The 17,748-nt window shown below is 41.0% G+C and overlaps 1 protein-coding gene across 3 annotated transcripts in view; it reads left to right on the top strand.

Annotated features, from left to right (window-relative positions):
* Positions 1-17,042, top strand: part of GRAMD4 (GRAM domain containing 4) — a 179,028-nt gene extending 161,986 nt beyond the window's left edge. For all 3 annotated transcript variants that reach the window (XM_075345114.1, XM_075345113.1, XM_075345115.1), the window contains 3 exons: positions 3,773-3,857; positions 15,933-16,001; positions 16,705-17,042. In XM_075345114.1, the coding sequence (XP_075201229.1) occupies positions 3,773-3,857; positions 15,933-16,001; positions 16,705-16,806 (256 nt within the window). In that variant the 3' untranslated portion in view covers positions 16,807-17,042. The remainder of the gene's footprint in view (positions 1-3,772; positions 3,858-15,932; positions 16,002-16,704) is intronic.
* Positions 17,043-17,748: the final 706 nt, after the last annotated feature.

Below are 17,748 nucleotides of genomic sequence, written 5' to 3'. Positions count from 1 at the left end.
ACCGCAGAGGAGATCGAAACAGAAGGAAAGTAACGGTAAGTTCCGAAACTCTCTCTGTGTGTGTCTGTGTGTGTGTGTACGGTATGTGTACGGTATGTGTACGGTATGTGTATGGGTGCCGTATGGGGCTGTGTGTGTGTGTGTGTGTGTACGGTACCGGTACAATATGTGTGTGGGTGCCGTGTGGGGCTGTACCGGTACCGTATGTGTCAGTGTGTGTGGTGGCAGAGTGGGGGGCAGAACCACTGTATGGGGAGGCTGCAGGGGGGAGGATGAGGTGGATGCCAGACTCTCAAACAATGGGGAGGCTGCAGGGGGGAGGATGGGGTGGATGCCAGACTCTCAAACAATGGGGAGGCTGCAGGGGGGAGGATGGGGTGGATGCCAGACTCTCAAACAATGGGGAGGCTGCAGGGGGGAGGATGGGGTGGATGCCAGACTCTCAAACAATGGGGAGGCTGCAGGGGGGAGGATTGTCATTTTTTTTCCAATGTAAGGCCTCCCCCGAAAGTAAGGCAGGGTGGGACTTTTGGGGGTAAAATTAATGTAAGACAGGGCCTTACTTTCGGGGAAACACGGTATCATTGTAAATGACAGCGGTCCTTTGGACCTCCTAACTACAAACCGAGTTTTGTAGCTCTTTTTAATGCAGCCATTCACTAGTTAACAATTTTGAGGTTAATGTGGCTTACCCTTTGTGATTATATTTTTTTTGCCTATGTGATGTCATCATAATATCTGCAGTCATTTCTACAGAAGGATGTGTGGGGTCTTTAGTACAGGCATGACTGCAAAACCTATAATGTCTCTCAAAGTCATCAGTCTTCTATTCTATGAGCATATTATACATATAAGAGGATAGAGTAAATTACAGGCTGTGCAGGTAGCCATAATATTTATATAGTTCCTAGATCTGAAAATGCTTAGCAGACCCATCAGCTGTTTTAGCTTGTCTGTTTTCAGAAATCTATTTTTGATGATATAACCATTCTGGAGTAACTGTACTTATTTATTTTTTTTGTTCTTATTTGTCATAAAAACTTATCAGTAAAATGAAAACTTGGTGATTAGCGTTTGAGGGTGTATAGATGCATTGTCACACTGTCCAATCAGTGTTGAGCGTAGCCGTCCACGAGACAAAAAGCTCTGACAAGTGGACTGAGAATTCCCAGTTCTAAATGTATTTTTAATTTTTTTGCCTAAGTAGAAGAGCAGAGGAATGGCACGACATTCATCCATAAGAAACAATGGTCCAGAATTCTTCAAGTGGAAAGTATTTGAGTCTTTGCCCTTAACCCCTTCAGCCCCAGGGTGTTTTCCGTTTTTTTTTGTGTGGTTGTTTTTTTTTTTTTTTATTGTTCCCCCTTCTTCCGAGAGCCGTAACTTTTTTTAATTTTTCTGTCAATCTTGCCATATGAGGGCTTTTTTGCGGGACGAGTTGTACTTTTAAATGAGCAGTATAGAATAAAGTCTGGCTCACTCAATATATTGCTGGTGCCTCCGAGAAAAATTTAAATTAGTAGCAAAAGGTAACCCGGGCACACATTCTAGAAAAATGAAAGTCTGAAACAATGGTCTTTGAACTTCAGTTCGCTTGTTTTATTGATGCAAAGGACAAAAATATCTGACGTTTCGGCCTTCACATATAGGCCTTCCTCAGAGATGGTCTATATGGCTATGAAGGAAAATAATATTCGAGTAATGGCTCAAAAAGATGGAAACTTCATGATCTACACGATTGCCTTTGTATACATCAAAGAACCGGTAGGTCACACACAAGTGATATGAAGGTAGCTGACTGGAAAAATCAGTTTATGTAATACTAATCAGGTAGTATGTGATAAAAGCAGGACTGCCACACTGACATGTGCCTTTCCACAAGTAACAGAACGTAGACTGGTAGCTAATGTGATCCCTGGATCAGGCTAGTGCGAAAGCTTCCTTTTGTTATATATAAAAAACAAGCCAGTGCCCAAAGGGTATGAGGAGCCTATTGTTACCGTCTTGATCCTATAGGATAATGGGCCCAGATAGTTCTGAATCAGGGGATAATGTAATTTGGAAAACGGGATGGATTCCTTGTAATGGAGAGACTCCGGTGTGCCGATCAATACCCGTGTGTTCCCTGCTGTTTTTTATATATAACAAAAGGAAGCTTTCGCACTAGCCTGATCCAGGGATCACATTAGCTACCAGTCTACGTTCTGTTACTTGTGGAAAGGCACATGTCAGTGTGGCAGTCCTGCTTTTATCACATACTACCTGATTTAGTATTACATAAACTGATTTTTCCAGTCAGCTACCTTCATATCACTTGTGTGTGACCTACCGGTTCTTTGATGTATACAAAGGCAATCGTGTAGATCATGAAGTTTCCATCTTTTTGAGCCATTACTCGAATATTATTTTCCTTCATAGCCATATAGACCATCTCTGAGGAAGGCCTATATGTGAAGGCCGAAACGTCAGATATTTTTGTCCTTTGCATCAATAAAACAAGCGAACTGAAGTTCAAAGACCATTGTTTCAGACTTTCATTTTTCTAGAATGTGTGCCCGGGTACTTTTAAATGAAACCATACGTTTTACCATATAGTGTACCGGAAAATAGGAAAAAAATTCCAAGTGTGGAAACACTGCAAAAAAAGTGTGATCGCACAGTAGTTTTTGGGATCTTTTATTCACCATGTTCACTATATGGTAAAACTGAGTCATTGTGATGACCTGACGTCGGTGCGAGTTTGACACCAAATATGTATAGGTTTACTTGTATCTAAGGGGTTAAAAAAATTCACAAGATTGTCCAATAAAAGTGGCGCACGTTTTGCGCCATTTTCCGAAACTCGTAGCTGTTTAATTTTTCGGGATCTATGGCTCAGTGACTGCTTATTTTTTACGTCTCGAGCTGATGTTTCTAATGGTACCCTTTTTGCGCAGATGCTATGTTGTGATCACTTGTTATTGCATTTTGCGCAAAACTTGCAGCAACCAAACAGCGTAATTTTGTCTTTTGGAATTTTTTTGCCGCTACGCAATTTACCGATCTGATTGATTTTACGTTTTGATCGGGCATTTCTGAACGCAGCGATACCAAATGTGTGTTTTTGGTTTTTTTTTAACCCTTTCATTTTCAATGGGGCGAACAGGGGGGTGATTTGAACTTTTAGGGGTTTTTTTTTTTTTTTTTTTTAAACTTTTTCTTTTTTTTATTTTACTAGTCCCCTTAGGGGAGTATAAGGATCAGCAATCTGTTGCAGATCTAGCAGTTATACAGAGTTGATGAATATGCTGGACTACCTGGAAGCACGCCAAGTAGTCCTCTAATGATCTATTGCTGATTAAACAGTGATTTTATCAACACTACACTAAGCAGTCCAGTAAGTGATACACCACTGGCATCCGAATCTTTGCTCCTACTATATGCTGCTCTCAGATTAAGTGGCAAAAATGTGGTGACCGATTCTCTTTAACCGCTTTGGTGAATGGAAACTTGAAAGCATCTTGTAGTGGTAGTGCCTGGTATTGCAGCTCGGTCAAAGTCACGTGAATAGGACTGAGTGCCACAGTGCTGCAGGACCACGGGCAGCTGTATAAAAGACTATATACCAGCTAGATGGATTACAAGCAGTGGGATTCCCATCAATTTGATACTGGTTTCCTATCCCAAATTAATATTAAAGTTCAAAATAACACATTTGTTCTTGTCAAAAAAGCTAACTAAAAAAACCTTGTTTTTGTAATAATTCCTGCTTTTATTTAACCTTGTTTTTCAGCTACTTATGCTTTGAGAGCTCCAAATCTGGGTCATCAAAGAGGAACAAAGTCATAAAATTAACAGATATAACAGACATCCAGAAGGTACTTTTATGGTTTCTGTGTTCACCTTGACATGGACTGGATCCTCTTTTCACTTCAGTTATCCATTTTTAACTTTTGTTATATGGCCTATCATTTTGTCTTCACTGTTTACTCTGTCATTGAATTACAATTATAAATTCCATAAGTTTTTGTTCAGCTTTTTAAAAACTTTATTCCATCCTTTGTTCTGTCCTTTAAGAAAGTGAGTGACTAGAATAATTTGTGGAATGGGTAGTCTTAATATTTTAATATTGAACATTTTATATTAATCCGTATGGGGTAATTTAATTTGACTCATCATTTTTATTAGGGCAATAGGTAGAAGACCTCATCTGCATTTTGAGCAATCTTGATTCCATCGTAAACATATATAGTGCAGTAGCACAAGATAGTCATGGTAAAACAAACGGCGGTCACGTGGCTGCGAGTAAGTGATATGCATAGTCCTGGACAGAATAGGACTTGCGTTGAGTGAGGCCGCAGCAATCAAGTGTATTGAGCCAGGCCACGCCCATCTAGTGGGACTGTGTCTGGGGGTATACATATAACACCTGACTCTGACACTGGTGAGTCCTCACAGCGCATAGTGCGCACGACGTAAGGATTCAGAAGTCTGCAGTCACATAGAGTGACTATCGAGTTCTGGATTAAGACCGGACAATACCTTTTAAAGCTAAATGTGCCAAGTTTCAAGTGTAATTTTGGCCGTGTCTTTCATTACATTTTCATGCTTATCATATCTTTTTTAGATACTTTTTTATACCTTGTCCAGTGAGGGATTAAGGCCTTATTGAAAAAGAGCATGGCTTATTAGAAAGTGGATGTGGTCTAGCCTGCCATACTAATGCAAAATGTCTGCACAAAGTAAGAATAGGGATAGGTCGGCACATCTGTGTGTTATAATTGTTTCCACATTACCAAAAAGCGTTTTACAAACCCTACCTTGTAATTGGGGGTGCCTATTCAGTTGCAGACCAGCAACATAAGCTATTGAAGAAAAAAAGAATTGGCGGTGCAGCCACTGAAAATACAAAAGCCTTCTTTATTAGAAATCCATTAAAAGGGTAAAAAAAAATGTAAAAAAATGCAGGCGCCCATTGGTTGCAGACTTGTGCTTTTCTGACGTACACAGTGCCCGTAGTCTAACTGCAACCAATGGGGATGATTTTTTTATTTTTTTACCCTTAAGGAGAAAAACTTGTATTTTTAGTGGTTGTGCCAACAATTCTTTTTTTCTTCAATTGCTTAAAGAAAATGATGGCTGATGTAGCAGGTTCTCTTGAAAATCCATATGGTATTTGAAATTATTGATACTACCAAATCTGTGGAAATTGGGGAACAGATGGGGTGAGAGGAGATTTACGTTTTTTGGGGCTTTCTTTGTCGTTTTTTTTTTTTCCAGGTTCTCTCATTTTATGTTCATGGGATTGCATTTTTAATCTCCTATTTTCTTCATGTGGATCTTTGATGTCTAATATATTTTGGTTTTTGAGAACTGAACAAAAAGAATTGAAAATTTCAAATACCAAAAAGTAAAAAATATATCCTTAGACTGTCAATGCTCTTCGCATCCTTAATCATTATCATCAACAAAAAGAGGGTGTAAACTTAACTAGACGTTATTCAATTTAGACAATTTATCAAACTTGCAAGGTCCACTAATCTAGTGTATTTCAAGAAGGTCTACTGTTTGTACTGTCTAAGAATTGCCATAGTGTTTGGATTATTGGACACTCATTACCAGAATGATTGCTCTCAGTAAGAGAAACAAAATTATAATGTACCAGCGTAGTTCTGATACCTTTTTAATGACTAACTGAAATAAAATAATGTTACAAAGCATGCTTTCGAGACTCCACGGGTCTCTTCATCAGGCATAGTATACCAAAGTCTCTGAAGAAGCACAAATATATACACAAACAGAGCAGAGGCATGGTATAATATACACTCCCTGACAGAAGTTCTGTCGCTTATCCATGTTATGTAAATAAAAGCTTAGAACCTGACTTTAAATTCATCCATTGGTTTTATAAATTACTGTTTTGAAAGCTGAAACCCTCCCAAATTTGGTTTAGGTTATGAAAATAAAGTTGCTGCAAAGCTGAAATATTGATCATTTAATGAACACAGAAAGATCAGATTTTGGCAAGACAAAAGTTTGTCGCCCACAGAAAGTAATGTGAAATTCAAACAAATAATTAACTTCTAATACAAAGATATGTGGTGAATGAAGTTGTGGTGTTAGAGCCATATTTAATATTTTGTGTGACTTCCATGAGCTTGAAGGACTGCACCCATGCGGTTCAACAATGATTCATACAATTTATTGATGAAGTCATCAGGAATAGCAAACAATGCAGTCTTTCATACCTCCCAGAGTTCATCTAGATTCTTTGGTTTTGTCTTCCAAGCTTCCTCTTTCATCCAACCCCAAACATGCTCAATGATGTTCATTTCTGGTGACTGGGCAGGCTAGTCCTTGGGCACCTTGATCTTCTTTTCCAGGAGGAACGTTGTTGTAGAGATGGATGTATGAGATGGAGCACCATCCTGCTGCAGAATTTGACCCCTTTTATGATTGGGAATGTAAGAGGTAGCTGATACTTCTTGATATTTTAGGCTACTGATATTGCCTTACACCTTGCAAATGTTTTGCACACCCACTTACTGAATTTAACCCCAGACCATGATCTTTCCACTACCAAACTTAACTGTTTTCTGGGTGTATTTTGGATTCATACAGGCTCCAGTAGGTCTCCTGCTGTATTTGCAGCGGCTGTGGTGTAATTCAACTGAAGATTCATCAGAGAAATCCACCTTCTGCCACTTTTCCAACGTCCATCTGTTTAGCAGGCTGTGGGACTTGGCAAATGCCTCATGGTTTTTTAATTGCCTTTTGTTTAGAGCTGGCTTCTGGGCACTGATTCGATCATGGAGGCCATTTCGAGACAGAATCCTACAAACTGTTCTAGTTGATATAGGGACTTGAGGTGACCAGGCCTGTTGGAGCTCTGCTGCAGTGGAAGAGGGGCTGGCTTTGGATTTTCTAACTAACAAACGTTCCTCCTGAGCAGTTGTCTTGCGGGGTCTCCTGGACCTGGGCTTGTCAAAAACATCTCCAGTCTCTTCAAATCTTTTTTTTTTAATTCTTTGTACTTGATGCTGAGACACATTAAAGGTGCCAGCCACCTCTGCAGTGGATCTGGTCTCCAGCCTCTTGATAATGAAGGCTTTGGTCGCAGGGTGGATTTTTAGCATATTGTCAGAGGTTAAGTTGCAGTTCAAGTGAAGGTCTGGGGTGCTGGGTTTCTTTTTATACACGCCTACTAATTAACCGATCATTTAGTGAGCACAGGTGAGGATGTAAACTAGGATTGAGTGCATTATAGGACAAGGCGACAAAACTTTTGTCTTGCCAAAATCTGACCTTTCTGTGTTAATTAACCCCTTCACCCCCGGCCACTAAAACACCCTAATGACCGGGCCATTTTTTGCAATTCTGACCAGTGTCACTTTGACAAGTTATAACTCTGGAACGCTTCAACGGATCCTGGCGATTCTGAGATTGTTTTTTCGTGACATATTGTACTTCATGTCAGTGGTAAATTTAGGCCGATATTTTTTGCGTTTATTTGTGAAAATTTAGGACATTTTGCGAAAATTATGAAAATTTCGCAATTTTCAAACTGAAAATGTATGCCCATAAATCTGAGAGATATGTCACACAAAATCGTTAATAAATAACATTTCCCACTTGTCTACTTTCCATCAGCGCAATTTTTGAATCAAAATTTTTTTCGTTAGGAAGTTAGAAGGGGTCAAAGGTCATCAGCAATTTCTCATTATTCCAACAAAATTTACAAAAGAATTTTTTTTAGGGACCACATCACATATGAAGTGACTTTGAGAGGCCGAGGTGACAGAAAATACCCAAAAGTGACCCCATTCTAAAAACTGCACCCCTCACACTGCTCAAAACCACATCCAAGAAGTTTATTAACCCTTTAGGTGCTTCACAGGAACCAAAGCAATGTGGAAAGAAAAAATTAAAATTTTACTTTTTAACACAAAAATGTTTCTTTAGCCATAAAATTTTCATTTTCACAAGGGAGAAAAGAAAGTGCACCCTACAATTTACTGTGCATTTTCTCCTGAGTACGCTGATACCCCATATGTGGTAAAAATCAATTGTTTGGACACATGGCAGAGGTCGAAAGGGAAGGAGCGCCATTTGAATTTTTGAACGCAAAATTAGCTGCACTCATTAGTGGACGCCATGTTTGAAGACCCCCTGAGGTGCCTAAACAATGGAGCTCCCCCACAAGTGACCCCATTTTGGAAACTAGAGCCCTTAAATAATTTTTCTAGATGTTTGGTGAGCACTTTGAACACCTGGGCGCTTCACAGAACTTTATATCGTTGAGCCGTGAAAAGAAAAAAAACATTTTTTACCACAAAACGGTTGCTTCAACTAGGTAGCTTTTTTTTCACAAGGATATCAGGAAAAAATGCACCGTAAAATGTATTGTGCATTTTCTCCTGAGTACACAGATACCTCATATGTGGTGGAAATCAAATGTTTGGACACACGGCAGGGCTCGGAAGGCAAGGAGCACCATTTGAATTTTTGAGTGCAAAATTAGCTGCACTCATTAGCGGACGCCATGTCGTGTTTGAAGACCCCCTGAGGTGCCTAAACAATGCAGCTCCCCCACAAGTGACCCCATTTTGGAAACCAGAGCCCTCAAATAATTTTTCTAGATGTTTGATGTGCACTTTGAACCCCTGGGGACTTCACAGAAGTTTATAACGTTGAGCCGTGAAAAGAAAAAAATTTTTTTTTTTACCACAAAACGGTTGCTTCAACTAGGTAGCTTTTTTTTTCACAAGGGTATCAGGAAAAAATGCACTATAAATTTCATGGTGAATTTTTTCCTGAGTACGGCGATACCTCATATGTGGTGGAAAGTAATTGTTTGGGTGCATGGTGGGGCTCAGAAGAGAAGGAACGCCATTTGACAGCAAAATTGGTTGGAATCATTAGCGGACGCCATGTCACGTTTGGAGATCCCCTATGGTGCCTAAACAGTGGAGCTCCCCCACAAGTGACCCCATTTTGGAAACTAGACCCCTAAAGGAATTTATCTAGATGTTTAGCGAGCCCCAAGGGGCTCTACAGAAGTTGATAATGTTGAGCCAGGAATACAATTTTTTTTTTTTTTACCACAAAACTGTCACTCGAATTAGGTAGCTTTTTTTTCCACAAGGGTATCAGGAAAAAATGCACCATAAAACCTATTGTGCAATTTCTCCTGAGTACGCAGATACCTCATATGTGGTGGAAAGTAATTGTTTGGGCGCATGGCGGGGCTCAGAAGAGAAGGAACTCCATTTGACAGCAAAATTGGTTGGAATCATTAGTGGACGCCATGTCACGTTTGGAGACCCCCTATGGTGCCTAAACAGTGGAGCTCTCCCACAAATTACCCCAATTTTGGAACTAGACCCCCTCAAGGAATTTATCTAGATATTTGGTGAGCCCCTTGTACCCCCAGGGGCTCCACAGAAGTTGATAACGTTGAACCGTGAAAATGATTTTTTTTTTTAACCACAAATTTTTTGCATCAATCAGGTAGTTTTTTTTGTTTTTTTTTACAACGGTATCAGGAAAAACTGCGCCATAGAACGTATTGTGCAATTTTTCCTGAGTATGTAGATACCTCATATGTGGTGGAAAGTAATTGTTTGGGCGCATGGCAGGGCTCAGAAGAGAAGGAACGCCATTTGACTTTTCAAACGCACAGACGCGGTGCACTAATCGGCCGCTGCAGGACGCACGGTCGAATGCGATACAAAAAGCGTCGGGGATACGGAAAAAAAAAAGTCGCTCCAAAAATTGACCATGGATGCAGATACTTTATGTGCATCCCTGATCAGCGCTTGGTTGGACGCACGGACGGATGCGATACAAAAAGCATTGCAGATACGGAAAAAAGTCACGCCAAAATTGACCATGGATACAGATACGTTATGTGCATCCCTAATCAGCACTTGGCGGGACGCACGGACGGATGCGATACAAAAAAGCGTCGCAGATACGGAAAAAAGTCACGCCAAAAATTGAGCAGGGATGCCGATCCGTTATGTGCATCCCTGATCAGCGCTCGGCGGGACTTACAGATGGATGCGATACAAAAAGCATCGGGGATACGGAAAAAAGTCACGCCAAAAATTGAGCAGGGATGCAGATACGTTATCTGCATCCCTGATCAGTGCTCAGCGGGACGCACGGACAGATGAGGTGTAAAAATGGACAGGGGATACAGAAAAAAAAAAAAAGTTATACTCACAGTACCCAGAGGATCACTGACCAGAAGAGCTGCAGGAGGAACAGCTTTACAGGAGCAGCAGGCAGGACGTTGGGCAGATCAGCAGAATGCCCAGGAAGGACCCAGCGATGGAGGCAGATGTGATCGGGCCAGTTAAGACCTCGGACGACCCGGTGAAGACAGGTAAGAGGACGTCGGGGGAGAGCAGGGGGGAGAGCAGGGGGGGAGAGCAGAGGGGGAGACCGGAGAGGGAGCTGCAGAAGCAGAATAGAGATAATGGGGGAGGCAGACAGATCGCAGGGGGAGCAGATCGGGATGTCGGGGGGGGGGGGCAGATCGGGGCGTGGGAGGGCATATCGCAGGGGGGCACGGGCAGGGGCCATCACGGGCCATCACGGGAGCGCGCACGGGCTGCAAGGTGAGCACAGTACTCACGTGCAGCAGGAGCGGTGACCTCAGCTACGGCGGCGGCGACTGCAGCAGTGGTGGCGTGGTACCACAAGTACCAGCCACTGCATGCTGCAGACATGTTGGGGGAGGGCTCGCAGGTCAGCATAGGCCTGGGGAGGGCGGCCACCGGCAGATCAGACCGCCCCACTGCACACTGATTGGAGCGATTGCGCATCATAGCACGATCGCTCCAATCAGTGCTGCAGGGGCTGGGGGCGACATTTTAGAGCTCCGGCCATGATTTGTTGAAGCTGCTAGAGCAGATCATAGCCGGATCTCACAGTATCGCAGTAATTCTGGCATTATTTTTGCCGAAATTAGTGCGAACAATGTGGTTGGCGGTTCAGATTTGAACAGCCAATCACATCGATCGTCGATAGGGGATGGTGATGCCACCCCCCCTGGGGTCAAGCAAAGGTCCCCTGCTGTAAGAAACAGTAGGGGACATCATTTGAAAGCCGTTGCTATGGGAACGGCAATCAAATGAAGTTTAGGCCGTAAAATTACGTCCCTGGTCGTTAAGTCACGTTAAAATAGGACGTAATTTTACTGCCCGCGGTCGTGAAGGGGTTAAATCATAACCTAAACCAAATTTGGGAGGGTTTCAGCTTTCAAAACAGTAATTTATAAAACCAATGGATGAATTTAAAGTCCGGTTATAAGCTTTTATTTACATAACATGGATAAGCGACAGAACTGCTGTCAGGGAGTGTATATAGACATGTCCCTGATGAAGAGACCTGTGAAGTCTCAAAAGCTTGCTTTATAACATCATTTATATTATTTTCGTTAGCCTTTAAAAGGTATCAGAACTACAAGATTATAGTTTTTTCACTGAGAGCAATCATTTTTCAACAGGCTGACACTGTACCAAAACTTTATTTCTCATTACCAGAATACACATCCCAGTGTTTGACTGAAGAAAACTGGAAAAACATATTTCCTGTCAATAATTCTAATTACCCTGACCGTGTAAAGTGGGGGTAGCAATAGGATCAATAGCACTAATTGTAATGTACTGTACTATGGTAGAATAGTCTCTGTTGCCTTTGTATTTGTACATAACGTTCATTCTGTAAAGCTATGTTTATCTCTCTGCAGCACACACGTATACACAACACTGCAGGATGCACAGTACCTACAAACTCTGCTCTGCTGTGTATACACACTTGGCCTTCACTCTGCTGTACGCATAGCTCTGCTGTGTATATGCGGATACTCAGCCACAGCTATGCTGTGTAGACACACCTACACACACACACGATACATTATCACATGTTATAGTACATTTCAGGCATGTGACTGTTCACATGACACGAGACCTGAAAAGTGCTTCAGGTCAGGAGAAAACAAAACTACCAGGACCTGCATGTCCTATCATACAGAACCTTGTGAGGCAGGAGGAAGAGAGCAGTTCTCTCAGTGGGGAAAAAAGACATAGCCCCAAAATCTGGTTAAATCAATCATTGGGTTTTATTTTCTGATTGAATTAAATAAAACTAGTGTTGTGTACAAGATTCAGATAGCTATATTGTCTGAGCTGCTGCTTTTCTCTGTTTTAATGGGAGTTACTAGCAGGTTTTTGCTATGTAAGCTGAAGGCAGCATGATGTAGGGGCTGAGACACTAATTTCAGAGATGTTACTTCTTAAGCTGTGTTGTTTGAATACATTTAGTGTTTTATCAACAGGAGATTATCTCTGCTGGATTGGCTGCCAGTGTACCTGCTCAACCAGCCATGCCCCCACCTCTGACAAACTGCGCACTTTCAATAGACCATTTACACACAAGCAGATGTAGGCTGGGTTAATTCTCTAAACTCTGCTACATCTATAAACTGTTTCACAACTGATGCACCCAGTAAACGAAATGAGACATTGCTGGAATCCTTGTCTCTTTCCCTACATTTTGCTGCTCTGATGAGGTAGCAAACACCTGATGGTAGATTCCCTTTAATAGACAATAGTCTGAGGATATCCCATTGACTTCTATGGCTATTTTGTAACAAGCAATGTTTTCATTCTTCTGCTACTTAGTTAGGTCCAGAAATATTTGGACAGTGACACAAGTTTTGTTATTTTAGCTGTTTACAAAAACATGTTCAGAAATACAATTATATATATAATATGGGCTGAAAGTGCACACTCCCAGCTGCAATATGAGAGTTTTCACATCCAAATCGGAGAAAGGGTTTAGGAATCATAGCTCTGTAACGCATAGCCTCCTCTTTTTCAAGGGACCAAAAGTAATTGGACAAGGGACTCTAAGGGCTGCAATTAACTCTGAAGGTATCTCCTTTGTTAACCTGTAATCAATGAAGTAGTTAAAAAGTCTGGGGTTGATTACAGGTGTGTGGTTTTGCATTTGGAAGCTATTGCTGTGACCAGACAACATGCGGTCTGAGGAACTCTCAATTGAGGTGAAGCAGAACATCCTGAGGCTGAAAAAAAAGAAAAAATCCATCAGAGAGATAGCAGACATGCTTGGAGTAGCAAAATCAACAGTCGGGTACATTCTGAGAAAAAAGGAATTGACTGGTGAGCTTGGGAACTCAAAAAGGCCTGGGCGTCCACGGATGACAACAGTGGTGGATGATCGCCGCATACTTTCTTTGGTGAAGAAGAACCCGTTCACAACATCAACTGAAGTCCAGAACACTCTCAGTGAAGTAGGTGTATCTGTCTCTAAGTCAACAGTAAAGAGAAGACTCCATGAAAGTAAATACAAAGGGTTCACATCTAGATGCAAACCATTCATCAATTCCAAAAATAGACAGGCCAGAGTTAAATTTGCTGAAAAACACCTCATGAAGCCAGCTCAGTTCTGGAAAAGTATTCTATGGACAGATGAGACAAAGATCAACCTGTACCAGAATGAGGGGAAGAAAAAAGTTTGGAGAAGAAAGGGAACGGCACATGATCCAAGGCACACCACATCCTCTGTAAAACATGGTGGAGGCAACGTGATGGCATGGGCATGCATGGCTTTCAATGGCACTGGGTCACTTGTGTTTATTGATGACATAAAAGCAGACAAGAGTAGCCGGATGAATTCTGAAGTGTACCGGGATATACTTTCAGCCCAGATTCAGCCGAATGCCGCAAAGTTGATCGGACGGCGCTTCATAGTACAGATGGACAATGACCCCAAGCATACAGCCAAAGCTACCCAGGAGTTCATGAGTGCAAAAAAGTGGAACATTCTGCAATGGCCAAGTCAATCACCAGATCTTAACCCAATTGAGCATGCATTTCACTTGCTCAAATCCAGACTTAAGACGGAAAGACCCACAAACAAGCAAGACCTGAAGGCTGCGGCTGTAAAGGCCTGGCAAAGCATTAAGAAGGAGGAAACCCAGCGTTTGGTGATGTCCATGGGTTCCAGACTTAAGGCAGTGATTGCCTCCAAAGGATTCGCAACAAAATATTGAAAATATATTTTGTTTGGGTTTGGTTTATTTGTCCAATTACTTTTGACCTCCTAAAATGTGGAGTGTTTGTAAAGAAATGTGTACAATTCCTACAATTTCTATCAGATGTTTTTGTTCAAACCTTCAAATTAAACGTTACAATCTGCACTTGAATTCTGTTGTAGAGATTTCATTTCAAATCCAATGTGGTGGCATGCATAGCCCAACTCGCGAAAATTGTGTCACTGTCCAAATATTTCTGGACCTAACTGTATATACAGATGTTAACTTTAACTGTAATTTTGCCTGTGATAATATTGAGATGACTATTGAAAAGTGATCTCTATAGAGCAGAAATTATAGGCATATTACAATGGAGTGATATCCCCATGATGTGAACGCATGACAGTTTGAGAACTATGTGTTGTACATAATGGGAGAAGAAGGGGCTAAGTGTACATTTCAGGTATGTGGCAAATATTGCGGTTTAACCACTTCAGCCCCCGGGCACTTTCCGTTTTTGCGTTTTTGTTTTTTGCTCCCCTTCTTCCAAGAGGCGTAACTTTTTTATTTTTCCATCAATCTTGCCATATGAGGGCTTGTTTTTTGCGGGACGAGTTGTACTTTTAAATGAAACCATAAGTTTTACCATATAGTGTACTGGAAAACGGCAAAAAAATTCCAAGTGCGGAAAAATTGCAAAAAAAGTGTGATCGTACAATAGTTTTTGGGATATTTTATTCACTGTGTTCACTATATGGTAAAACTGATGTATCTATGTGATGCCTGAGGTCAGTGCGAGTTTGTAGACACCAAACATGTTGGTTTACTTGTGTCTAAGGGGTTAAAAAAAATTCACAAGCTTGTCCAAAAAAAGTGGCGCTCGTTTTGCGCCATATTTCAAAACCCATAGCGTTCTCATTTTTTGGGATCTGACGCTCATTTTTTGCGTTTCGACCTGACGGTTTTAACGGTACCATTTTTGTGCAGATGCTACGTTTTGATTTCCAGTTATTGCATTTTGCGCAAAATTTGCGGTGACCAAAAAATGTAATTTTGGCGTTTGGAATTTTTTTTGCCGCTACGCCATTTACTGATCAGATTAATTGATTTTATATTTTGATAGATCGGGCATTTCTGAACGCAGCGATACCAAATATGTGTATATTTTTTATTTTTTTAACCCTTTAATTTTCAATGGGGTGAAAGGGGGGTGATTTGAACTTTTAGGTTTTTTTATTTTTTTTTAAATTTTTTAAAACTTTTTTTTTTTTTTTTTTTTTTTTATTTTACTAGACTTCCTAGGGGGCTATAGCGATCAGCAGTCCGATCGCTCTGCACTATCTGCAGATCTCAGCTACAGAGCTGAGAACTGCAGATTTGGTGCTTTACTTTCAATGCCGGCTGTATTCTGGCATTGAGAGGAAGTGAGTCATGTTAGCTACAGGCGTCATCACATGACCCTGTGCTACCATGGCAACCACCGAAAGTCACGTGATCATGTCACGTGACTTCCGGTGGGGGCAGGGTAAGTGACTGTCATGGCGGCGCGCATATACATATCGCTGCCTGATTTTGGCATATATGTAAGGGGTTAATGGCCGCGGGTGGAAGCGATTCCACCCGCGGCTAGCAGGCACACATGGCAGCTGTTGAAAACAGCTGATATGTGCGCGGATCGCCGCCTCCTGCCCACGGCAGGGGGCGGGGATTAACGGCACACGATCCATGACGTACCCAGTACGTCATGGGTCGTTAAGGGGTTAACAAGCAGCAAGTGTTCTCAATAAGACATTGGTATATAGAGCCTTGAAAGTGATTTTTCTTTTTCTTTCTTTATGTAATCAACCTAAAAAATTGTATAATGCCCTATTTTCTTTTTATACAGTATAAGGTTCTTTCAGTTCTCCCAGGATCTGGCATGGGAATTGCAGTTACAACCCCCTCAGCACAAAAGGTATTTAATCTTTTAATGGCTTTATCAACACCAGTGTATTATTTATATAATTTTTTTTGTCTTTTCCTCTCCATGAATTCATATGGAAAACAAATCTGTTCCACAAAGTATGCAAACTAAAGCAGAACAGCTCTGTGAACTAACAGATCGTTTTCCACATGAGTCCTTTTTCTGTCCTTGCATGGTTGTGGGCTACTCCGCACAGATGACATCTTGCCAGGCTGGCAAATCGCAAAACTCGGGAAATTCACGGAACACCTGTCCACATAGTACTTTTGTTAACCTTTGTGGATCAGGGTTACGTGATATGATTCTCTCATCTCTAGTTATGATGCGTTTCCAGTTCCTAAGTCCTTTTTTTCTCTTCCTAAATTCATTGTTAACTGGATTTTTATAGGGTAATGCAAGACCTAAGCTGAAACTGTCCACATTATGCAGATCTAAGCAGCTAGGAGGGGTGGCGTTACCGGATTTTTACCCTTACTATATGTCTGGCCAACTGAAGGCGCTATATTCGTGGATGCCGGGCTCCTGTCTGCCAAACTCAGAAAGCCATCTTGCACAGGCGGCGGTGACAAAATGTTTGCTTGGGTTTCTAGAGACGGATAAACTAGGCTCTTCCAAATCTCTAGTTGTGAGCCCAAGTTCTAATGTTTGTTTATTTACGCTGTTCTACTTAATATCGTCAAACTTTTTCTTGCAGCCCCTTATATTCGGCGCCATGGTGCACAGAGATGAAGCGTTTGAGACCATCTTTAACCAATATATGAAAATCACTTCAGCAGCAACGAACAGTGACACATAAGATACTGTCATTCTTCACCTTGAATTTATAATGTTCATTTTGCCTTCCACTTCTTTAGTTTTACTTTGCAATATCTTTCCTGAAGAGGGTTTTTTTGTTTGTTTTTTTGCTGTCACAGAGATCAAGGATTCTGTGTTTTATGTGCTCGTCTCTATTTTTTATAGCATTTCTCCTCCTTTTGTATTTTCTTTTTTAACTAAAAGTAATAATGCACATGAAATGATTACCCTTGCTAACAGTTGTTTTCCTGTTTCATGTATTTATTATTTTTTATGTAATTTTTAATGTTTTGTATGTAATTTGAAAAGTCTGACATTGGTTGGGCTTCAGTCAAATTTGTGGTACAACAGTACCATTTTGAGATAATTTGTTACATGGAGAGGTTTGTTTTCATGCTGGAAGAATAGAGATATTCCAAATAACGGAAAAGTATTTCTACACGGTATCTCGTGAAGGTAAATTATGAAACATAAAAAATTGCACCTATATTTTACTGGATTTAGTGATTTTCAATGTAGAATAATGAAGTTTGTAGGCTCTGCAAGCCATAGTGCCTATAAGTAACCCTAGAATGCATCACTGCTGTTTCAGTTGTCAATTTTTGTTTATAGAATAATGATAAACTTCTGAGATTAGATTTCAATTGTTAATTTTCCATTATAGGTTTTGAAAACATGTATTTGTATATTGGGATCCTATCTAAAGTGTTTTAGGCAGTAACCAAATACTACTTATCCCAATCTATGGTTAATTGCAGAGAAATCCTTATTTTTGTCCATGGTAAACTTTTACTGCCAATGCTATGAGCATTACAAGTGCACTTGCAGTCCTCGGCTTCTCTAAAGTTCTTGCCAACTGGCGTCACACAAGGGAGCATGATTTACAGCTCAGACAGAGGCTGTTGTCTCCGACTTTGCTTATAGACCACTTAGTTTCTGCTGA

This window comes from Anomaloglossus baeobatrachus, chromosome 4 (assembly GCF_048569485.1).
Source record: "Anomaloglossus baeobatrachus isolate aAnoBae1 chromosome 4, aAnoBae1.hap1, whole genome shotgun sequence".
NCBI classification, from domain to species: domain Eukaryota; kingdom Metazoa; phylum Chordata; class Amphibia; order Anura; family Aromobatidae; genus Anomaloglossus; species Anomaloglossus baeobatrachus.
The sequence above is the reverse complement of the archived record's forward strand: the minus strand, read 5'-3'. Positions and strand labels throughout refer to the sequence as shown.